This window comes from Diceros bicornis, chromosome 18, assembly GCF_020826845.1.
Source record: "Diceros bicornis minor isolate mBicDic1 chromosome 18, mDicBic1.mat.cur, whole genome shotgun sequence".
In the NCBI taxonomy this organism is placed as follows: domain Eukaryota; kingdom Metazoa; phylum Chordata; class Mammalia; order Perissodactyla; family Rhinocerotidae; genus Diceros; species Diceros bicornis.
The window spans coordinates 39,641,918-39,665,196 of record NC_080757.1 but is presented as its reverse complement, the minus strand read 5'-3'; the positions used below and the strand labels follow the sequence as shown (position 1 = coordinate 39,665,196).

General features: G+C 56.2%; 1 protein-coding gene across 1 annotated transcript; it reads right to left on the bottom strand.

The window, feature by feature from the left end:
- Nucleotides 1-439: 439 nt before the first annotated feature.
- THRA (thyroid hormone receptor alpha) lies at nt 440-21,683 on the bottom strand. Its single transcript, XM_058560900.1, has 9 exons — nt 21,532-21,683; nt 10,799-11,145; nt 8,349-8,416; nt 7,664-7,764; nt 5,614-5,761; nt 4,772-4,977; nt 3,627-3,773; nt 2,757-3,015; nt 440-2,203 (listed from the first exon to the last, which is right to left on the bottom strand). Exons 2-9 carry the CDS (start codon nt 10,849-10,851, stop codon nt 1,953-1,955), a joined length of 1,233 nt encoding a protein of 410 aa, XP_058416883.1. The 5' UTR covers nt 10,852-11,145; nt 21,532-21,683; the 3' UTR covers nt 440-1,952.
- Between the last annotated feature and the right edge of the window lie 1,596 nt (nt 21,684-23,279).

Genomic DNA, 23,279 nt, shown 5'->3' with positions numbered 1-23,279 from the left:
CCACAAGCCCAAGAGGGAAGGGGCAGGCACATGCACAGGTGACAGCGGATGCTCTTCCAGACCCTCCACCCCTGTCGGAACACCTGAACAGTGGGGGAAGGACATGCCCAGATGGGCAGCATAGCATTGCCTTCCCGTGTGTGTGTATGTGTGTATGTGTGTGTGTGTGCGCGCATGTGTGTATGTGCGCACACGTGCATATGTGTAGGGGCTGTGGCAGGCTGAGGGTCAGGGTGGGGTGGCAGGTTCCCCACTGCTTAAGACATTTTTGCCCCAATAGTGCAAAGCGCAGGAAGCCCTGGCACCCTTCCCCCCGCCCCCTGCCCCATTCCCCATGGCTTCCGGGGGCATCTGTGTCCACCCATCCATCCCTGCCGACATGCAGCCCTGAGCCCAGGGCCCTCTGGTCTGCGCTGTCCCTCCCCACCCGCCCCTCCCCCACCCACGGGAGGGCCACCTCCTCTCTCCCTCTCTCCCCTGCGGAGTGGGCAACAGTCAAGAGGAGGAAGAGGAGGGCAGCTCACCCACATGCAGACCCACAGAGCACTCCTCCCCAGGAGGGTGGGGGGTGGCTCAAGCCAAAGTCCCTGAATTAGAGAAAAGAAGAGGGGAAAGGGGTCCCAAGGGCAGAAGGGCGGCTGGCCTAAAGAGCTTCAAAGAAAAAAGGAGGAGCACCAACCGCCCCTTCCCCTGGGGCCCCAGCTAAGTGCCATTTATCTAAGCACCCCCATTCCGGTGCCTGCCCACCCAGAGTCTGGGTTAGTGCATTGTGCGGGAGTGGGAAAAGAGGAGGGCAGAGGTTAGAGAGAGCCCAGGAGACAGATGGGAAACAGGGTCCTAAGGGGGCGGAGGCTCTGGGAGAGGCTCACACACACCCCCCCTGCCCCCCAGTGCAGCAGCATCTGGCTTGTAGCTAATACTGCAGGATGTGAAGAGGGCGGGAGCCTGAGCCACAGTTTTTCCTGTGTGGGTGCCAAGGTGCAGACGGAGTGGAGGGGACAGGGAAGGCCCCTGGGGCTGGGCACCTGAAAGGGGAGCTGTGCGGGCAGCAGGGCAGGCTGGTGAGGGGCCAGCTGGCATCCAGCGTGAGAGGTAGATGGAACTCAGCGGGCACGAGTGGCAGAGAGCAGAGGAGTACTGGGGTGGGGGTGCCAAAGGGGCACAGAGGGAGGGGCAAGGCAAGAGGGGGTGGCCAGGACCCTGTGGTGTTAACTCACAGCTCTGATTGGCAGCCCTGCCCTTGGGACCTGGTGTGGGGGGCAGTTCTCTCTGATTTGGGGGGAGGAGGGGCAGTTCTCAAAGTGCATGGGGGTGGTAGGGGGGTCCTCCCCTCTGGCCAGCCTCAGTTAATAACTTAATATCATCTCTCTATCAATTGCTCGTTCTCTTTGTTTCTTTTTCTGTCTAGTTTTTCTTCATTTATCTTCTCCCCTTGCCTGGTTTCCAAAGTGCAGTTAGAATGACTATAATTTTTAACTTCCAGGGAAGGAGCCAAGCCAAGCCTTCCTTTGCACCCAGGCATCTGGGGAAACAGAGAGGCTCTTAGCCTGGAGGGGGAACCTAGGCCAAGGAACTGGGCAGGGGGCTCTCTCTTGTGTGTGTGTAGGGGGTGAGTTGAGGGTATCTTCCCCCACCCCACAATCCTCTGTCCCCTACGGTCAAGATGGCTTGTCCTCTCTTAGCTCTCCCTCCCTTGCCCTACCTTCTCAGAGGACACAGCCCCCCAGCCTTGACACTGTCCTTTTCATAGCAAGTTCATTGGTTTGCCCTGTCCCAGGGCTGGAGGTTCTGAGGAGGGACGGGGCAGTGCAGGGGTGTGTGGGAGCTGAATCTATCCGAGGATGAGAGGGAGGAGAGAAGAGGTGTGGGGGGTCTCCCTCAGCCCCCAGCTCTGCCCCTTCTCTCCAGGCTCCTCCCCACCAGCTCCGCACACCCTCTGGCCGCCTGAGGCTTTAGACTTCCTGATCCTCAAAGACCTCGAGGAAGAGAGGGGGGAAAAGTTCGGTGGGGCACTCGACTTTCATGTGGAGGAAGCGGCTGGCGTGGCAGGCCCCGATCATGCGGAGGTCAGTCACCTTCATCAGCAGCTTGGGCCAGAAGTGCGGAATGTTGTGTTTGCGGTGGTTGACGTAGTGCTCGAACGCCAGCAGGTACGCCTCCTGACTCTTCTCGATCTTGTCCACACACAGCAGGCCCGAGCGGTCTGCAGGGAAGGAAGGAAGGGCGTGAGGGGGAGTGGGTGAAGGGAGCCCGAGGCGGAGAGGCTAGAAGAGCGAGGGAAGAAAAACACAGTGGGAGGTGGGTGTAGGAGCAACGGCAGGGCAGAGGGAGAAGAGTGAGGGGACAGGGTATGGAGGGATAAGAGGACAGACGGACAGAACGACAGAGAAATGGTAGCCTGGGAACAGAGGAAACTTGGAGACAGGACAGGACTAGGGGGCAGAGAGCAGGGTTGGCAGTCAGAGAGGTGGGGTGGGAATGGGGGTAGAGAGGGGATGAGGGGCAGAGAGAGAACAGGGCGAAGACAGGATAAGGAGCAGGGGAGAGATAAGGAGGCAAGAGATGCGCCTGGGGAGCAGAACAGATAGGGGAATAGGTGACAGAGCAGGGGAGAGGGGACAGAGGATGGGCCTGGGTGACAGATATGGCCTGAATGACAGAGGTAAGCTTGGGGGCAGAGAAGCTGAGGAGCAGAGAGAGACTGTAGGATTAAGGAAGGAAGAGAGCGACAGCCCTCCCAGCCAATCGGCAGGTACCTGTTGACATTAGCAGCACAGCCTGCAGCAGAGCCACTTCCGTGTCATCCAGGTTAAAGGCAGAGAGTGACTTGCCCAATTCAAAGATGGCGTCGGAGACTACGCCCAGGCCGCCATTCTTGAGCTGCTCCCGCTTGACAGCCATCTCCCCACTCAGCGTCAGGGTGTCACTCTCAGGGTCATAGCGGACAGCCGCCCGTAGGGACATGATCTCCATGCAGCACCCCTTCAGGAGGATGATCTGGTCTTCGCAAGGCAGCTGCAAAGCAGCAGGGCCACAGGAACACTCAGCATGCCCCTCACCACCAGTATCCCCATGAGTGCCCTCTGAGAGCTGCGAGGCCACTGCTGGCCTCAGCCAGTAATGTGTACTCTGAATAGCTAACCTTGTGCTGCCCTATTTCATTAAACCTCACAATTATGCTGTGAGTTAGGTCCTATCATTATCTCCATCCCCACTGCAGATGAGGAAACTGAGGTAGGGGAGTTGGAAAACATGGCCCAGGTCACACAGATAGTAGGGCAGCTGTTCCCAGAGTTAGTGCCCTAAGATGAGGAGAACTTTCAAGCTGCCTAGAGTTGGGGTGGCCACGTACCCTTGGCAGGGAGAGGGGCAGGGAGGGCCCAGGAGGGGCTGGAGAGACTGGGTACTTGGAGCCTGCTGGTTTCTTAGGAATCAGGTAGCCCAGAGAGTGAGTGTGTGTTTGTGTGTGTGTGTATGTGTGTGCACACCCTGGGTGTGTTGACCTACAGGAATTGCTCCCTGTTCAGAGAACCTCAGATGAGCACGTGCTGGGACTGGGTGACATGAGGAGCAGTGCCAGGTCTCCCTCCAGTGTGGCACCATGTCTCCTCCCACCAGCTACTCACCTCGGAGAACATGGGCAGTTTTTTGGCAAAGTCCACCACACGAGTGATGGCCGGGGTGATGATCTTGGTAAACTCGCTGAAGGCCTCTAGGTCCACCTTGTCTCCATCTGGCATGGAGACGATGGGTGACTGGCCAATGTCATCCGGCTAGAGGGAGAGATGGGGGTCAGCTGGGGCTGCAGACCCCTTTCAACCTCTCACTGAGGCTCCCTGCCCACCAGGGGGAGCTCCAAGGCAGCTTGGGGAACGGGGGCCGCCAGGACCGTAGCTCGGGACTGCTGTGTCCCAGGCCTAAGGCTTCTCCTTCACCTTGGGGCAGAGAATAGAAGAGAGCCAGAGCTCCAAGTCTGCTAGTAATAATAATCATAACAGTAGTTGAAGTAATGTCGTAATAATAGAAGCTATAATGGGTATTTAATATGTGGCCAGGCATTAGGCTACATGTTTTACACACATTATCTCATTTAACCCTCACCACAACCCTATAAGGAAGATATTATAATTATTTCCATTTCACAGACGAGGAAGCTGAGGCATAGTGCAGCTAATAAGCCCAAGGTCACATGACTAGTAAGTGGCAGAACCAAGATTTGAACCCAGGCTGTCTCACTTCTGACACACACATCTGCTTGGTATTGGAGCCCATGCTCTTAACAGTGCACTGTTCTACCCCCTGGCATACTCCACCAGGAACCAGATGCTTCTAGCTTCCCCCACCAGATATGACCAACTGTCCAGCTCCTCCCAAGCTGACTGTTCACTTGGTACTCAGTTTTGCCAGGGACTAACACAATGCCTGGCATCCAGCAGGTGCCCAAAAATACTGTTACACGACTGTGTCCTCACCCTCTCCGCCCAGTCACTGTGGGCAGGAAAAAGAGGGAGAGGTTGCCCCTGCTCACTGGAAATTCGATGAGGAAGGCAGGGTCCTGTCCTCACGGAGCTTCCAATCAGATGGAATAGGCAGGACCCAGACAGTAGCGACACATATACAGGTGTATGAATCAGGACCACCAAGGTGTGAAAAGTGTCAGCTTTGGGTCAGATTAAACTAAGGCGGCTTCCCGGAGGAGTCAAGACTCTGAGCTTGCTCTCCTCTCTCAGCCACCTGGCTGCCGCTCTCCCCACGTCCCCTCTCCCCTTACCAGGAATTTCCGCCTCTGCTTCCAATGGCTGCCCTGCGCATTTGTGCTACGATGGGCCTCCGTGGCAACATGGATCAGATCCCACTCTTCGGGAGTGGGCTCTGGTCGCTGCTGCAGTGATCGGATCATCTCCTCCTTCCGTCGCCGCTCCCGGTTCTGCTCAATCAGTTTGCGCTTGGCCACCCGCTTCGAGTCATCTAGAACCACTGTCAACAACAGACAGACACAAAGTGTGCATGACACTCTCCACAATCTCTCAGGAACTACTCTTCCCAGTGTACAGGTTGGGGAAACTGAGGGCCAGAGAGGTTAAGTGACTTCCCAAATCACCTAGCAGTTGGGTGGCACAACCTGGACCATGATAATCACTGGGACCACATCAACTCCAATTTGGGCTGATCCAGAGGAACTGCACGTTCTGGTCTAAAGGGTTATGGTGACAGTAGTTACTAGATGACCCTGCCATCCAATCCCTAGCCAATGAAAGATGCCCTCTCTCACCCCAAAGTGGGGTGCCTTCTCTGGCAGTTAGGAACTGTGCTAGGGTGGGGTGGGGTGCTCAGGACTTTTTTCTACCTAACAACTCCCTCTAAGGCCCTGGAGTGGTGCAAGGCAGGTAAGCACTGGGGCCTGTGTGCAGGGCCCACAGAAGAATCTCGTTTCTTCTTCCCCAAAGACGAGGGCAGCAGGGACCAAGATTCTCAACATTCATTCGGCCATCGGCCTGACCTGGATTGTCCCTCTGCCCTGGGGGTCCTGAGGGTACCCTGGAAGGGAGCTGCCATATCTGAATTCACTCCCACTCGCAGCCACCTGGCCCGACCCTCTCCCGATCCCCTTACAGTCCATGGCCATGCCCACGGCGATGCACTTCTTGAAGCGGCACAGCTGGCACTGATTGCGGGTGATCTTGTCGATGACACAGCAGCTGTCATATTTGCAGGAGTAGGTGGGATGGAGGTTCTTCTGGATTGTGCGGCGAAAGAAGCCCTGGGGTAGGGGGAGACAAGCATGCTGTGATCATGATCTCCCCCCTCCTGAATCAACCATGCAGTTCACTAGAGGGGAAGGGAATTAGTGAGGGAACCTGGCGTCCTCCTGACACAGCAAGCCCAGGGTCACTGGGCTCTGCCAGGACTTAGAAGGACCTTAGAAACACATGCCCTCAGCCCCCAGGCCGCTGAGGGGTGGGGGTACATGCGTGGTGGTGGTGGTGGAAGTAAGGATCACGACCACAGTAGGAAGATTGGGGCCTGAGATGGTGTGAGGGGCTGCGAGGCTTGAAGAATAGCAGCTTTCAAAGTCCAATTAATACCTTATTTTCCATCTTGCTAAATGACTCTAAAAACAACATTGACCCAAAAACCATCCTCATACATGCTGCCTGCTGCCCATACAGGTGGAATTCATGAAATAGGGGGTAAAAAAGTCAAGAAAAGGCATTGGGTATGAACTCTGGTAGCTTTAAAAGAAAATTTTCAATTCTATGTATCACGTTTAGTCTTTACTTTTAAAGGAAAAACCTCAGGAATCAAGACGGTAGTATTAACATGAAGAGCTAGTATCTGCTGAATGCCTCATATGTGCCAGGCCCTTAGAAGCCTTTTCTTTCATGCATCATGCCATTTAACACTCGTGTCAACCCCATGGGGAGGAACTGTTACTATCTCCATTTTGCCAACTAGGAAACTGAAGCTTCGAGGGACTAAGCGATTTGTCCAAAGTCATATGAATAAATGGGGAGCAGAGCCAGAACTGGACCTGAGGTATGGACACCAAGGTCTGAGCTCTCAGATTCTGGGGTGCATTAAAATCACCTGGGGGACTTACCACAAATACGGATTCCTGGGACTCACTCTAGACCTACAACATTGAACTCTAGTGTGGGGGCCAAGGCATCTCTGTCCTTTTGGGATGCTCCTCTGGGACTCAGACGTCCTTGAGGGTGAGGCTCCTTGCTCTATGTTACACTGCTTGTATTGCTTCCAGGAACACTGCTCTGGGACTCTAAATCTCTGGTGGTCTTGGTTTGGTTGATACTAAGAAAGAAAGGAACTTGAAGCCTTAACGTATTTTTAAATATTTCTGTTTCTTGAAAGGTCTTACATTTTCAGGAGGTGATGATGATCCTGGAAAAACCATGCAGGTTGAAATGTCCAAAGCGAAATCTAATTAAGCCTCCCCAAGTCTACGATCTTGTCCCCTCTGCCCAAGGAGACTCTGCCATCCTCTTCTCCTCTGCACCCCACCATGTTCCCCAGCACTGGTTCTCACCCTTCCAGGTGCAGTGGAAGCAACTGGGGAGCCTCTTCCAAGGCAGATTCCTGGGCTCCACCACAAAAGGTTCTGATTGAGTAGTGTTGGGATGAATTCTGGGGATCTGCATTTAACTAGTACTGCAGGTGGTCCATGAACCACATTTTGAAAAACACTGATGTTGGTTTCAGCTGATGTTTGTCTCTCTCTGGTTGGCTGTGAGCAGCTTGAGGGCAGGGCATACACCACACCCCTCACACCTAATACACCAAATGGATGGATGATAGCTGACATTTATTGAGTGCTTCCTATGTGCCTATCACTATTGTAAATACACTATGTGAATTATCTCATTTAATTCTCCCAACAACTCTATGAGGTAGGTAGTATGATTATCTTCATTTTACAGATGAAGAAACTGAGGATCAGAGAGATTAAGCATCTTACCTATGAGTGGCAGAGCAGGGATTATGAGTGAATAAATGAATGAATGAAAAAGAGAAGAGAAATGATGATGTAACAGTGGGCTTTAGGTTACATGTTTATAGAGCTGTCTGTTGTGCCAGGTTGTGGGGGCCTTAAAGGGAGTGAGATGGGGTGGTGGTGAGGGAGGGGCAGGAGCTGGCTGGTCCATACCTTGCAGCCCTCACAAGTGATGCAGCGGTAGTGATAACCGGTTGCCTTGTCCCCACACACGACACACTGCTCGTCTTTGTCCAGGTAACTAGGGATATACCCTGGGAGGGAGGAACGGAGGCAGGCATGGCTTGGGCCCCCAGCAGAGAGGCTCCTACACTTTCTCCAACCCCCAACTTTTCCTTCCTGGCCCATTCCCTAGCCCAGCCTCCCTGAAGGGTTCTTTGTGTCCAGTTAGAATCCTGGAGACACATCAGAGGTCATCTTGTCCATCCCCTTCCCTAAGAATATGGAGAATCCCAGTTCTGACTGCCCATTCAGGGCTTTTCTCTTGCTGCATCAAAGGGGCAGGGGATGTGGGAGAAGGAGAAGCAAACGTCAGCAGCTCATCTCAGGGGAATATAGCCCTTCGGCCCTTTAGCCCAGGCCCTGATTCGGGGGGCGGGGCTCAGGCGAGGGCGTTATAGGAGAAGGGAAGAGGCCCTTCCTGACCCAATCCATCCTCAAAGGCTGGGGCATGCCCACATCACCCCTCTCACCTCCAGACAAATCCATCCCAAGCCCTCTAGGAGGCTCTCCCCACAGGATACAGGAGCTGCTGGTATGCGCCCAGGCCCCAGCAGAGCCCAGGCCTGGTTTGGTGGGGTTGAGGGCAGGGAGAAAGGGCACACATAGCCAGGCTCACCTGACATGCTGGTTTTCAGGGAACATTGGCCGTTCTTTCTTTTTCGCTTTCCATCTGGTGACCTGGCACTGGGTGGGGGCAAAGTGGGCAGAATCACAGAGCAGTCTTTGGGCAGCCCCCTCCTCATCCAATAGGCTTATAGAATCCCCCAGGCCCAACTCCTTCCATCTGGTGTCCTCATTCTACCTCCCATTCCCAACCCAGGTCAGCTGACAAAACTGAGAAGGATCCAGTTATCTAGAAGCTTTGGGGAGAGAGATAAGGGGCTTGGCTGGGGCACAAGCATGTTCTAGGGCCCCAATACACACACACACATACACACACACGCATTATAAAGTCCTAAACACTCATAATCCACAAGATATCCACATATTTAAGCCTTCATTACATGACACATATGCAGAAAGAATCTTCAAGTCATGCTTAAAGCTGTATAATCTTTAGAACACGCACACATATGTGCAATATAAGACCAGCGCATATGAATAACTATGTAGCCTTCAATATTAACCCAAGCACGGGAATTAAGCACCAGGATCTACATATCTGTACAACTTTCAGGGCATTCTCAAATGTGGTATATGACCTCTAGAATATGCCCATGTGTTACACAACCCTATGGACAGGCATCTAATAATACCATCCCCCACCCCCAGTGAACATGTTGCTTGATTTCCAGGTCATGCACACATGCTAAATAACCACAGTGATTGAAAACATATAGTGCCTAGCAACTGGAAGCTAGAACGAACAATATGAGAATAGGAAGGGACTTCCAGAGTCCGTGTCCACAGCCTCCATTTAACAGAGCAGCAAACCTGGTGACACTGGGCACTGGAGTCTGAGCCAGGACAAGGACCCTGGGCCCCTCCATGCAAGGTAATAGCAATCCTCAGCCACTGCACATACATGTCACCAGCCTCTCCACATGTGTTACATAACTGTAGCACACACAAGTTACACAGCCTTCTACATGCATGCACAGATTGTATAACCTCCCACACATAACCTGAGTGTGCATGTTGCAGGGCCCCTCCCCCTGGAGCCCAAAGCAGCTCCCAACACACTGACACAGTGACCTTGGCCAGGGTCACAGTCACAGACAGCTCTATGTTCCACACACCCTGGAGATTACCCTTGTCTGATTTCTATAATGGTTGGAGGGTCAGATCTCAATCCCGCCTCCAGGAGTGGTGGGTGTGGAGGATCTCCTGGCCACCAAGGCTCCAGTTGAGCTGGCAGTCTTCAGCAATTAACTAGACTCACAGCCTCTGGGTGCAGTCCCAGGGAAAGCCACAAGGTGGTGCAGGGAGATGGGGGAGGGGAGGAAAACAGGGGAGGGGCTGCAGCTCTGGGGGACCAGGAACTGGCATTCCCGCCTTTCTCTGAGCAGACTCTCCCAGACTCACAGAAGTCTGGGCAGGGAGGTACAGAGGCTGCAAGCGAGAGCTACGCAGTGATAGGCTTCATCTTTTTCAGAGTCCCCCCCTGGGGTAATGCTTTGCGGGGGTACCCCAGGTGCCCTACCCAACTGCCAGCCCCATCCACCCACATCCTCCACCCCTCCAGGGACCCAGTCTTGGGCCCCAGGGCTTTGCCTGGCCAGGCCTCCGGCCTCCTGGCTCAGGATCTGGTCTCCTAGGCAACAGCCACACTGCTCCCCAGAGCACCCCCTCCCCCCACCCTCTCCCTGGCCATAGGCACAGGCTGTACCCAGATCTCGGGGCACCACGCCAACTGGCACAGAGCTCTGTGCCACTTGGAGCCCATGGGAGAGGCAGAGACCCTCAGGGCTCTCAAGGGCAATGCAGGTCATAAGTAACCCACCCCCAGTTTTGCGTGCAGGGCTGATGCTTCTTCCATGTGTGAGTAAAACCTTCATACTTGGCATTCACTTCCACTTCCTGGGAGGAGTCCCATGGCAGTGCCCGCCCTTGCCCATGAACAAGGAAGAGCTTGTGGGGCTCCCAATAGGTTCCCAATATAAGTGCGGGCTGTGACCAATAGTTACTGGTGCACGTGCCTGAAACGTCACGTCACATGCACCATGGCTTATGGATGGCACACTAGTGGTCAGATATGAACGGGCTGGTGGGAGAGGAGGAAAATGGCAAGCTGTCTGCATTCTATATGCTCAGGTGAGGGTGGCTGAGGGGACACTGAGGGCACTGGATACTGCCTGGCGCTGTCAAGGGGGCCTGCTGCCTGAATTACTCTGCTCTGCGTCACCTCCCGGCTCCGAAATGGGCATTTCACACTCCAGGTGCCTAATTCCCTGCCACATGTGAATATGACCTCATCTCCTGGGCAAAGGTAGGCAGCAGGCTTGCTGGCCTCATGCCCATCCCCCTAGAGGTGCTTAAAAGGCCCAAGTTTGCTCTCCTTTGCCCAGCCAGGGGACCATGCCTGCTGCCTTGGAATTGGCACGACCTCGTTGCTGGACCCATTACCTGTTCTCCTCTGGGTCTGACCCACACTCCACCTTGCTTGGCTTCTGTTCCATTCACTTCAATTCCATCCAGGATGCCCTCCAGCACGCCAAGAGACTGGGGTGGGCACACTGGCCCCCCCGACACACCCACAGGCCGCCCACCCCCCGCCACCCAGGCCCTAGGGCACAGCACCCATGGTGCCTGCCTCAGCACTTGGCCTTTCACACCATGCCCTGCGCCCCAAGGGGGGCGGGCGGTGAGAGGGGCCAGGGAGTGGCAGGTGGTAAGGTTGGGGGGCAAGCTGGGTCCGTGGGGGGGTGCTTGGCTGGGGGAGTAGTTTCAGAGTCTTGTCCTGTCCAAATGTCCTGCAGAGAGAGGAGAGAGGCAGGGATAAAGTGGCACCATGGCAGGGGTGGGTGGATAGGATTCCTTTGGTGGCAACACTTTGGGCTCTTGGGGCTCATAACAAGATGGTGGTGGGCATGGAGGGCAGGCACAGGGAGAGGACCAGGCTAACCGCTCAGATCAACAGGTACAGCAGGCAAGGCTGGTGATCCACATCCTAAGCCCCAGACATGGAAAAGCATGGAGGGAAAGAATGAGGTAATCCATATACCATGTCTCAATCTTCACATTTGATCAAGTGCCTGGCCCTTAATAAGTGTCCATTAAATGTTAGCTATTGTTACCATCCCTCTAGCCAAGTTTTCCCAAAACTCATCAGTATTATAGGGCAAAAGGGGACCAGAGAGAAGCAGTTTTCAGCTCAGGCATGGGGGGTAATGTGAAGGAAGGGTGGGGCATGGGGGCAGCACACAGGGGTCATGAGCCCACCTAAGTGCCTTAAGGGAGAGAGATATTGAAAATAGTGGGGAGCTGACCTCCCTGCTGCTCACCGAGTTGTGGGTCCCTAACTCTAGCCCCTCAAAGACGCCAGAGCTTCCCATTCAAGGTCCCAAATCACACTTCCCAGTCTGAGGACCAGACTTCCCAGTTGGTTTAGCTGAGCTGTCACCCATCGGGATGGCAAGGAGAAGGGGAAAGGAAACTAACACTCATTAACTGAGTAGATAGTAGGTGCCCTCCAAAGTGGGCATGAGAACTTTAAAGATGAGGAAACTGAGTCTCAGAAAGCTTGATCATTCACTCAAGTTCACACAGCTAGTAAGCAAGTCACTCAGGGATGAAAACCTCGCAGCCTCCCTGGAATGCTAGCCGTGTTCCGCTACCTGGGGTCCAGCGTAGTACCAACCTGGGCCCACCATTCCCTCTACACTGCACCTCTGACCACAGGCTACAGACCTGAGGCTTACTGTCTGCACACACAGGCAGGTGTGGGTATGTGAGAGGGGGACAAAGGGTGCAGCTCCCCAAACACAACCTCCATCACGTGCCTACTGTACCAGGGACCTCGCCCCTGGGCCCCCCGGCCCCACCTCCAGGAACTGATAAGGAGCCAGGGTGGGAGGGGAAGGGAGAGATAAGTCAGGCCATTGGGCAGGGCAGTGGGACAGGGCCTCTGCACTCAGGCGAGCCCCCAGTGCGGGGACCGTGGCAGGAGTACAGAAGGGTGGCCCATTCTGCCACTGATACCCCCACAGACAAGGACTAGGCACTGGGGGCTGGAGGGGGGGGGGGGCGCGAGCAGGGAGCCTTAGCCCAGGGAGCTGTCAAGAAAGTAGGTCAAGTTTTTCTTGGCTTGTGGAGAAATTCCTGTTATAAATTTATAATGGCGTAGCCAGCCCTAGGGGTGGAGGTAGGGGGAGGAGAAGGAGTGGGTGGGGATGCCCAGGGACTGGGCAGTGGGGCCTGCTGCTCTCAGCCAGAGCAGTGAGAGGTAGGGGGCCAGAGCAGTTGTGGGGGTTGGGCTGGACAATAGAGGGCTATTTTCTCTCGCCTCTGTTTCCACTTCTATCTGTGCCCAGCGAGGCTTCCTTTGGTCTGTCTGTCTGCATCTGAATGTCTCTCTCTCTCTGGGTCTGAGTGTCTCCCTGTCTCCCCCCAGGCTGTGCCTCGGTGCTTGGCACACCCTGGCTGCGGTGCTGCCCCCGCCTGTCTCCTGCCCACCTGGCATGCTGCCACCACTTGTTTACAGAAGCTGGAAAAATCCACTCGCCAGCCAGAGGCCCAAGCGCCCCCGGGGAGGGGAGGAGACAGGCACAGGAGTGGGCATGCTGAGAGAGGGGCAACCCTGGGGAGCAAGCCCTGGGGACAGGCGAAGAGGGTCATGGTGTGTGGGAATGGGCATTAGCAGCTGTGGTGAAGCTGGGCAGGGAACACCAGCAGCAGCCACATGGCATGGGCAGCTCCTGCCCCAGGCCATAGCTCTGGAGGACTCCCTCCACCACGTACCCCTTCCACTGCCAGTTGCTACAGGGCACACCTGGGGCAGTGCCAACCTAAGCCATCATGTTTATTTTCCCTTCCCCCTCCCCAGTCCAGCCTTAACTCCAAATGTGTCTGGGCACTGCCAAGGGCTTGCACGTGCCTGCTAGGGGGAGGGGCAGGCTCCTTCTCTGCCCCACCTCTGTGCTGAGCTGAATGGTGCCCTGGTGCCTGTCCGTGCAACCCAGGCTAGGCTGAGCCCCTGGCAGTGGGTAGAGGACTAAAGTGCTGCCCTCACTGCTGAGGGCACCCTCACCTGGCACCTAGCAAGAGGCTGGAACCCTTTGGGACTCTTCATCATCTCTCTAGGGACGTACCTGGGCCTCTGAGGCACAGAGAGCAAGCACAGGGCCCAGCATGCAGGGAGGCACATACCACGTGAGCCTGTGCTAGCTGTGGGCAGAAAAAGGTCAGCATGGAAGGGGGTGGGACAAGGATACCCACCCTGAACAGCGGCCTCTCTCCCCTCCTCCTGGAGTCCAGCTTAATTCCCCAAGCTCCTTCCTGGCACATCCCCTGCAGAGGCGGAGGCTCAGCCCCAAGGAAGTGGAGAAAGTGGAGCTATGGGGTTCTGAGACTAGGCTGAACAGCTGGACACAAGACCCACCTGTTGGCTGGCCTGGCCACCAAATCCCTCTTTGTCAGATAAGAGCTGCCGGTTGGCAGTGTGGGCAAGGTGCCCGCGAAGGGGGAAGCATTTCATTAAGCTTAAGTGCTTCTGCAATGGGGGGACAGAGACAAGAGGCCAATGCAGCATCCACAGGCACCATGCCAGGTTCCCACTGCAGGACTGTCCCACTCCATAGTCCTGCAGACCCAAGGAACTCCCCCAAAGGACTCCTGGGGCTGCCAGAGGGGATTCCAGCCCCCAGAATCTAGCCCCAAATTCTACACACACTACTCCCCTGAGTATCTCCTCTTAGCTTTGGCCCCTCCTGTGTGGGCCCCTGAACTTTGTCCTCAATGCTCTAAAGAAAGCTCAGGCCTCCTCTTGCCAACTACAGAGGGAAAGACACACACACAAGGGAGGGAGCTGAGAGAAGGCGAGGAAGAGGAGGAAAGGGGTAGAAGGGATGATGGAGAAGAAAGAGGAGGAGGGGCAAGAACAAAGAGTTGGGCAGGGATGACAAGAAGTAGAGGGAGAGGATGAAAGGCCACAATGAGATGGAGGACCGGGAGAGAACGGGTGAGGTAGAGAGGACAGAGAAGGGGAGGAGAGACAAATGGAGGAGAGGGGAGACAAAGAGAGAAAGGTGACAAAGAAAGATGGGTGGGGGGTGCTGCATGCCCCGCCTAAGTCCCACCCCATGGAGGCTGGGGGGAGGGGAGAATAGAAATGGTTTCCACGGTGACAGCTGGTTCTTGGTGGCCTGGCATGTGGGCTATTAATAGTGCTGTGGGTAGGTTCACACCTCCCTCTCCCCTTCCCCTCTGCCTGCTGCTAGGGTGGGGGGAGATACTTCCCCCTACTCCCAATTATGTGACATTGATGTCCAGACTCCAAACTATAGGAGCCAAGAAGGGTGATGCTAAGGGGCCCGGGTGGCCACTGTAGCCCAAACACACATACGGGCATGCACAGGCAAACACAGGCATCTGTGTGCAGACACTGCCGCCCATGCCAACGTGGGCTCCCGTGGGCAGCCACAAACACCAACAGCCCCTGGGAGTCTTGACGGTGGAGGCTGCAGCAGCAACAGAGGCCCCTACATTGAGGGGTAGATGCTCCTCGGGGCTGGGACCTCTTTCTCCTCCCCCAGATCCCCCTGTTCCATTCTCAGGTATGGACAGAGTGGGACTACCCCACCCAACTGGCTGTTATCCTAGTGCAGGAAAGAGAGGAGTAAAGGCAGGAAGGAAGGTACTATTTGGCAGGTGTGAGATGACAGAGGAGCAGGCACCAGATTGGCAAGCGGGAGGGAGGGAAGGGAGGAAGGCAGCACTCCTTGGTGGGCTCTCACTGGGCCCCCATGAGATGGGATTCTGGAGCTTAAGGGCAGTGACCCTTAAGTCTGATCTCCTAGCCACTGTGGGGCCTTGGAGGCTAGAGAATGGGAGATGGGGGTGGGGGATATGACATAAGGGGGAGATTGGTTACTTAAACAAAAGATCCTCTCCCCCAAAAGAATATAACAGGAAACTCCCCCCAGCAGGTCAGAAACAGAAAGACATAAACAGCAGCCTTGACTTGGGCCAGACGCCCAGTATTAACATCAAAGGCTGTGTTCCCCCCACCCCCCAAACCTCACCCACCTGCTGCTCTCCTTTCCCTCTGCCCACCCCAGGCCAGCTCCAGTCAGGTATCAAGGTGGGTGCCCAGGTCTGGAGGTCACCTCCATCCCCCATGCCCAGTGACCACGGCTGTACCCACACCCACACCCCAAAGCTCAGCCCCTTCCCCGCCAGCCCACAGAACTTCATGCCCCCTGCCCCAATTCCTCTCAAGAATGGAGGTGGAGATCCAAGAAGCCCAAAAGGCAGAGTTAGTAACACCCCACGCTGGGCATGGCACATTCTCCCCATCCCCCCACCCCCAGCAGCCAGCGGGTAATTGGAGCTGGGAGCTGGGGCAGCTGAATGCTAGAGGCATGAATGTCACGGGGCCAAGGCGCTTGCTGCAGATGGCATCATGGGCACAGAGCTTGGGGTCCTCCCTTCCCCACTTCCCCCTTCCCAGGGGAGGACTTAGAGAGGAGTTGTCTGCAAGCCCTGGGGAGCATCACCCAGGAGGGAAGGGAATGATGGAGGGGAAAAGAAAGGCAAGGATGTTCTCTCAGCCACCCGAAGGAGGCGGGAGCTAGCCCCCACCCGAGCAGAAGTGGCAGAGGCAGGGAGAGAGAGGAAGAGAGAGCGAACCTGGGAGAGGGGGAGAGGGAGAGAGGGAGAGTGAGGGAGAGAAGGGGGGAGAGGAAGAGAGGAAGGGGGGAGAGGGAGGGAATGGAGAGAGAGAGGGAGGAAGAGGGGGAGAGAGAGAGACTGAAAATTGTGTGTGTGTGTGTGAGTGAGAGAGCGAGAGCCGAGCGCGCAGGCGGGCGAGCGAGCGAGCGAGCGCGCGCGCGCGAGCAAGTGAATGCAGCTGAGAATCGGCACACACACGGACACGTGCAGACACACACACTCACTCCGCATGCGCAGAGCCACGGGCTCCCAGTACCCGGTTCCAGCGGATATTCTGAGCCCTCCCCAACCCACACATGCACAACACACGCACACATGGTTGCGCGCACAACACACCCACTCACTGATGTGTACAAAAACGCCGATAGCCACCAAAGCCTCGGGTCCCGTTCTCCTTCTCCCGCCCACGCTCCTGGCTAAAAGAGAAAATGAAACAGGCAGCTAAGACTCTGGGAGCCAAGAGCTCATCTCTTCCTTACAAGAGGAGGAGAGGAGAAAGAGGTGGGCTGGGGGCTTGGCCAGATACGTTGCTCTTTGCCACTGCTTCGGGGTGTGGCTGCGCCTTTGGCCCTAACCTTTAACCCCAGTCCTTGGTCTCCCACACTGAGTGCTCACCCCCAAAGCTGGGGAGCAGGGATAGCATTTCCTAGGCACCAGTAAGTTCCATCTTGCTCCCCTTGTCTACCCAGAGAATTTCTAGACCACCTCACACAAAGGGAGGTCCCCTTTGGCACCCCAGCCTTGGCCTGCCAGGGAGGAGGGTGGGCAACACCATATTCCTGAAAACCATATGTCCCCCACCACACACCAGCTCCAGATGCCTCTGTGAGAGACTGAGAATCCTCTCTGGTTCCAGGCGGCATGTGTATCCCCACCCTGGAACATGCCAGGCCCTGGGAGGAGAATCCACAGGCATTGCTTCCCATCGCAGGATGTGACATGGGTTGAACAGAGGTGTTATCCCATGTTACGTCCTTTACCATCACTCTGAGTGAGGCAGGCATCAATGTGTCCAGATAATGAAAACCCAGGCCCAAAGTCACCAACTGGTGAATGGCTGAAACCCAGCCTCCAACTCCCAGCCAGTGCTCTTTCCACTGTGGTCATGCTTGACTCGCTTCCCCAAGAGGCACATAAGTCCCCCAAGCACCTTTGCAACCAGGAGAACTAGAGTTGAGATTAGACCCCCATTCCAGAGGCTCCCCAGTGGCCCACCATAGAGCATCGCTCCCTTGTCCTTGCTGCACCTTGAAGGGGAGGGGCTGAATTAAAAGGGATTTGGGGAAGAGAGAAGTCTTATCACCAGACTCACAAAGGGAAAGAGGCAACCCAGGACAGACCCTGGATCTCAAGGTGCCATGTCTACCACACTGGTCTTTACTCAGTGCCACTGCCCTTCACATTAATGCCCCCTTGGGCAGGGGTAGGGAATCTGGTGTCAGCCAAGGCTGGGTCCTGGTTGATTGACTGATGGTAGCTAGCTGGGATGCTGCATCCCCAGGAGAGAGGAAGGGTGCTGTACTCTACACATAAGAAGAGAGGGGGGTTGGAGAGATGAGCCTGCTTTCCTTGTTATTTCTCTCCCCTACTCCCAGTACTCAGACTTGTCCCGACAGAGATGCAGTGACACCCAAACATTGATGCACATGGCCGTAACTGGGGAGGGATGTCCCAGGCTGAGATGCCAAGGGCTCCTTTTAAGCAGCAGCTAAAGGGGAGGGTAGAGGAAGGCAAGGCAGAGGGGCTCCAGGTTACCAAAACTTGTGGGGGAGAGAGAGGTGACATGAAGGGTGAGGAAGCTGGAGATTAGGGACTCACTATGCTTCCCCCCCCACCCCCTGGGCCCGTCCCATTCCTCTGATGTCTAGGAGATCCAATTCTCCACCAAGCTTCTCCAAGAAATCCAAGGGACCCCAGACCCACAGGCTCTCCCATTGTAACAGCTAACAATGTATGGATGGATGTGCTTGTTACGCACCAGGCACTTTTTAAAAGCATCTTACATGTTCTAACTCCTCTAATCCTCAAAAAGCTGAATGAGGTAGGTATTATTATCCCCAATTTACAGATAAGGCAAGGGAGAGGTTAAATTGCTTGCCCAAGGTTATACAATCAGCAAGTGGCAGAGCTGAGAGTCAAACCCAGGCAGCCTAACTCCAAAAAAATTCCCTGCTCTTAACCATTACAGCATATTAACTGCTAGAGGAACAATACCCTTTTTCTCTCATCCAGCTATGTGTTCCCTGTGACCAATCCTCAGTTTCCCTTTTGTAGCAGCCCGTGGATTCTCTATGGTAGAATCATTACCAAATAGGCCATGGCTCAAGGGGAGCTTGGCCAGAAATGCCCAGTGCCCCCTAGGCTCTGGGCCTTCTGCCCCAGTGCCCCCTGCTCAAATTCCCTCTCTGGAAGAGTTGCCCATTTTGCCACTCTGGGCTGGAGCCTGCACTCATGGGAGAGGGCCTCGCTCTGTCCTGCACATAGTCTGGGCAGCTGGGCAAAGAGGACACAGCTGTTGGGCCTCTCTGAGGTGGGTCTCAGCTGCCAGGGGTGTGGAGAAAGGCCATTGTGAGTCCTGCCATGGACCCAGCTCAGCTGGATCCTGCCAACTCCCACCACTGCCCGTGGTGGCAATTATTTTCCAGCGGGTCAGCATGGTGGGGAGCCTCTCACTGGCTTGTTTAGGAGCTAGCTAGCTGCAGCCTGCACACCCAGGGCTTCCACAGAGCTGGTGTCCCCTGGCTGAGCCTGCCAGCCTGAGAGGTCAGCATAGGTGTAACTGACCCCCTTCCCTTCCCCCCATTCCCAGCCCCCAAAACTTGCTGGCTGCAGCTGCAGCACTGAGGAAGCGCAGGATGTCCTGAGCAGCCAGCTGAGCCCCCCGCCCCCCACCCCAGCCTCCCAGTGACCCCAGAGGCAGGGCAGGCGGGGCGAGGGGTGGGGCTTGAGCATTAACAACTGGAAAAGTATGAAGACCATCACTGCCAGTTCCCAGCTCTGAGAAAGGAGACTATGGCAGAAACAGAGACAAGAACAGGGTAGCGACAGGGTGAGAGCGAGTTACAGACTGGCAGAGAAACAAGGAGAGGGAGAATCAGACACAGCAAGACAGAGCAGCAGAGAGACAGCGTTAGAGAGATATTCCAAGTCAAAAATACACATCACTCACCCAGACACTCACCAGCATACGGCCTCCTAAAGAAGGCTTCCAAGTTTAGACAGGAGGGCAGAGGTGGGAAGAGGGGCCAGACTCTTGGTGGGAGGCAGGAACTCAGCTGGGGGCGAGTGAGCAGCCCCAGGAAAGGCTCAGACAAATGACCCCAGCAGAGGCAGCTAGACCCCTCGTTTGCTTGTAGGGTGGGGAGAGGGACCGCTCCCTAGGAGCCAGCTCTCCCCGACACCCCCCTCCCCCAGCAGCCAGGATAATCCCAGCTGCTGGAAGTCAGTGGAAACTGCTCAGGCCCATGACTCGGCCCTCTGGAACCCCCCTGCCCCCCCTACTCTCTTTGCTCTACTTTCTACTCCCTCCAAAAAAAAAAAAGCTGAGCCTAAAGGAAGAAGACAGGAGGAAGCTTGGGGGAAAGAGTCTATGACTATGTGTGCATCTAGGGGTGTGTCTGACTGCACAGCTACAGTGTGTGCATCTGGGGTTGTCTGGACACAACTGTTGGCGTGGACCTGTGACTGTGTGGACTTGAGCCTTGTGAATGCCTTCTGCACCTGAGTCCGTGGGTGCAGGGACTGTGTGCAGATGAGTGCACCTGTGTCCGGAGTTCCCACAGTCAATCAATTAACAAGTATTTACAGAGCACTTCCTGTGCTAGGCTCTGGATGGGATCCAGAGCTCTTCCAGTGATTCTCCCAGGTCTCAAGGAGCTCACCATCTAGCAGGGTGGGATGACAAGTGACGGAGACCGAGAATGTTATCGTGAATGCATACCTTGCACCATTATGCAGTAAAGTCTTTTCATTCAGACAGATTAATTTTCTTAGGCGCCTCACCGAGTCCAGGAAAATACTTGTTGCTAAGTTGTGTATACATGTGTTGATGTGTAACTGCGTTTGCATTTGACTGAGTGACAATCACTGTCACAGCAGGCGATGATGCCTGTGTGACTGGGCTCATGCGAGCACGTGTGTGCCTGTGAGTGACAGGGTCTTTTGTAATATGCGGCTGTGTGCAATTGCTCTGTGTTCATGCATGCGTGCGATAGTGACTTTTTCTGTGTGGGTGACAGTGACTCCTTCTTGTCTCTGTGTGTGACAGCATCTCTGTGTGACCCTGTTCGTGGGTATGTGCATGGGTCAGTCTCCCTGCTCTTGGTCTCCCATGGGTGTGTCCCACCCCTCCAAGCACCCGCGTGCAGCCGCAGCCTGCCTCTCCCCTTGTCCCCATGTGGGTGTGTCCAGCGGCTCCTGTCCTTGAGTCTGCCTGGGTGTCCCTGGGTGTGCATGTGGCTGTCTGTATGGGCATATCTCTGTGTCCGCATGTCACATTTGCTTCCCCCCTCATCTTGGACAACAGCCCCCTTCTTCCCTGCCTCCTCCTACGGCCAGAGCCAGCATTGAGGGGTGGGCTCCCAGCCCACTGGCTTTCCTTCTGCGACTCCCACCCCTGGAAATGGTGGCTCTCTCCATTGCCCCTATCATCCCCCCCACCCCCATGCCTTTTTTTCACACCGGACAAGGCAGGGCCCCAGCCAGAGAAGGGGCACCAGAGACACGTTGCAAGGGGGGGGAAACAAAGGGGGGGGCACACAAAACACAGGGCCGTTCCTCCCTCCCTTTTCCCAACCACCCTAGCTTGCAACCCTAATCATCTAGGGACCCTCAAATACATTCCCTCACCCCCAGCAGCGTTTTTTGCAATTAGGAGTGTTGCAACCAGAGAGCCATGCTCAACTGGGGAGGCGGATGAAGTGGCGGGGGGGGGGGGGTTGGCGGGGGGACGGGGACGTTCCTCTCCCGGGGCCCGTGCAAGTCCACCCCCCACCCCACTCATATTGCCCTCCCCAGCTGGAGGCAGCTTTGCAAAGGCCACTCGGCCTCGGCCTGGAAGGCTAGGGGTGGGGGCTGGGGGGACAGGCCTCCCGCGCACCGTAAACAAACCGCGGCGCGGCGGGCGGGGGAGCTCCGGCGGCCAGCAGCGGGGCCCGGCCCGGGAAGGCTCAGCGGACGGGCCGGACAGAGGCCGGGCGGGCCCTCGAGGGGGAGGCCTGGACGCCATCTCCGCCGGCGAACCTTGGGGCCCACCGACCTCCTAGCAACACCTCCCTTCCCCAGGGCGTAAGTTGCAAGCTCCCGGGCTGTGACAGGGTCACCGGGGCGCCGGGGAAAGCTGAGGCTGGCAGCGGGTAACCCCCGGGCGCCCCCAGCCCGCCTGGGAGCTGGCCCTAGAGCCCCGCGGCTTTGCATAATCAATCGCGATGCATTTGCATATTAATACCCCCTCGCTCCCTCCCCCGTACCTCGGCGTGGCGCGCTGGACCAGGCTGGGCAGCGACGCGGGGTCTCAGCGCCCCGTGCTGGGGGCGTCCATGGAGGGCTGGTGGGGCCCGGGCCGCCCGCCTCCTGCGCCCGGGTGTGAGTGCGAGTGAGCGCGGGGGGGGGCGGGGGGCGAGTGTGGCGGCCCCGCGGCTCCTCCGGCAGAGGCGGCGGTCGCTCTTGGCTCCTCCCTCCCCCGCCCCGCTCGGGCTGGGGCTCGAGCTCCGCGCGCCCGGCCGGCTCTCGGCTGCTCCCTGCAGGCCGCCTCGCCGCCGCCGGCCCCCGCCCCCCGCCCCCTGCCGCGCCCCGGGACCCCGGCCAGCGCCCGGCCGCCCCTCGGCCGCCTCTGCCCCCGCCCTCCTCGCACACGCCCTCCCCACTCCAGGCGTCTCCGGCAGGAGTGGTACTTGGTGACATATTTTAGAAAAGATGTCATTTAAAAAATAGCATTCGCTTGCTGGAAGAATTGGAGGTTTTGGGGTTTGCACCATGCGGATGGAGAAGGGAGTATCGATGAGCCTCCTGCACCTTCTAAGTCCGGGAGAAAGTCTAAATACCAAACCCTAGGAGGTTTAGAGTTTGTTTCTGAGTTCGGGTCTTTCCTCTGCCAGTAACTCACTGTGACCTTGAGTAGATCACCACTGCTCTTGGGGGCAGAGCTTCCTCAACCTTAAAATGTGAGGGCTGGGCAGGTGACCCCTGAGGTCCTTTAACTTCAATCAGCCTATGCTTTTAATCCTTTTGAAGGTTTCCTCCCTATTACCTCTCTTCCCCCCTCAGTTCTAACGTCATTACCTGATCCACCGCCTCCCCTTTCAAATGTCACCCTCCTCCAATATAGGCTCTTTCTATTCACTGTCACCAGCCATTTCCTCAACAATCTGGTCCCCTTGCTGAGCTGGGGAGGGGGCAAGGATTGCCCTATCCCCTCAGTCTCAGCTTTACAAAGGTGGTATTTCCTCCGTGTTTGCCCCCATCAAAATCCAAATGGTACCAGGGCCAATCTAAGGAGGATGGCAGGCTGCATAAAAATGGATCCCCTTCCCCAAAGGACAGGTCTCCACCATGCCAGCCCCACCCCCCGTGCGCACACACACCTGCATTCATGGACATAAAGCTATCCCAGGGACGCCACAGCCCCTTTCATCTCAGGATCTCCCAGCGCCAGGCAGAGCTCTAATTACCCTAGCACCCCCCTGGCCCCACCGGTTCCCCTGCTGTCATTAGCCCAGTTTTACCAGCAGGGGCCACAGCCTTCCCATGGCTCCCAGGGCGGGGCCCTGTCTCCACAATTCACTCTTGGGGAGGGTTATGTGTGTGTTAATGGGAACTACTCTACCAGTCGCCCAGATTATCCTGGGCAGAATCCGTTCGTTAGTGTGGCGTTCTGACCAACAGCCTGTCTGAGTTGGGCTGCCCTTGCTCGTCTTAGTCTCAGCCACCTGCATCCTCAGCTCTGTTGGAGCCACTTCTCTTACAGGGGGTACTGGGGTTTGCAATGCGTGGGGGAGAAGGGAGTGCTTCTCTTGGGATCCCCAGAATCATGGGGATGAGAAAGGCAGCTGGGATGAAAACCACGGGATGCAGAGTAGAGTGGTGGTGATAAGAGGTATGCAGTGGGTGAAGGGAGCCTACATTGTGCAGTGGCAGCCGTAGCGGGGAATTGAGGCTGCAGTGTGCAGAGTCAGCATGTAGTAAGTGAACCTGTGGGTTCAGCCTGGGCTTGCAGTGG

Excerpts from the sequence above, each read along its gene's own strand:
- THRA (XM_058560900.1), bottom strand. The coding sequence starts at position 10,851 with ATGGAACAGAAGCCAAGCAAGGTGGAGTGTGGGTCAGACCCAGAGGAG. Across the intron at positions 8,417-10,798 it reads TCAGACCCAGAGGAGAACAG|TGCCAGGTCACCAGATGGAA; the intron begins GTAATGGGTCCA and ends GCCCCCACCCAG. Across the intron at positions 7,765-8,348 it reads CCTGAAAACCAGCATGTCAG|GGTATATCCCTAGTTACCTG; the intron begins GTGAGCCTGGCT and ends CCTCCCTCCCAG.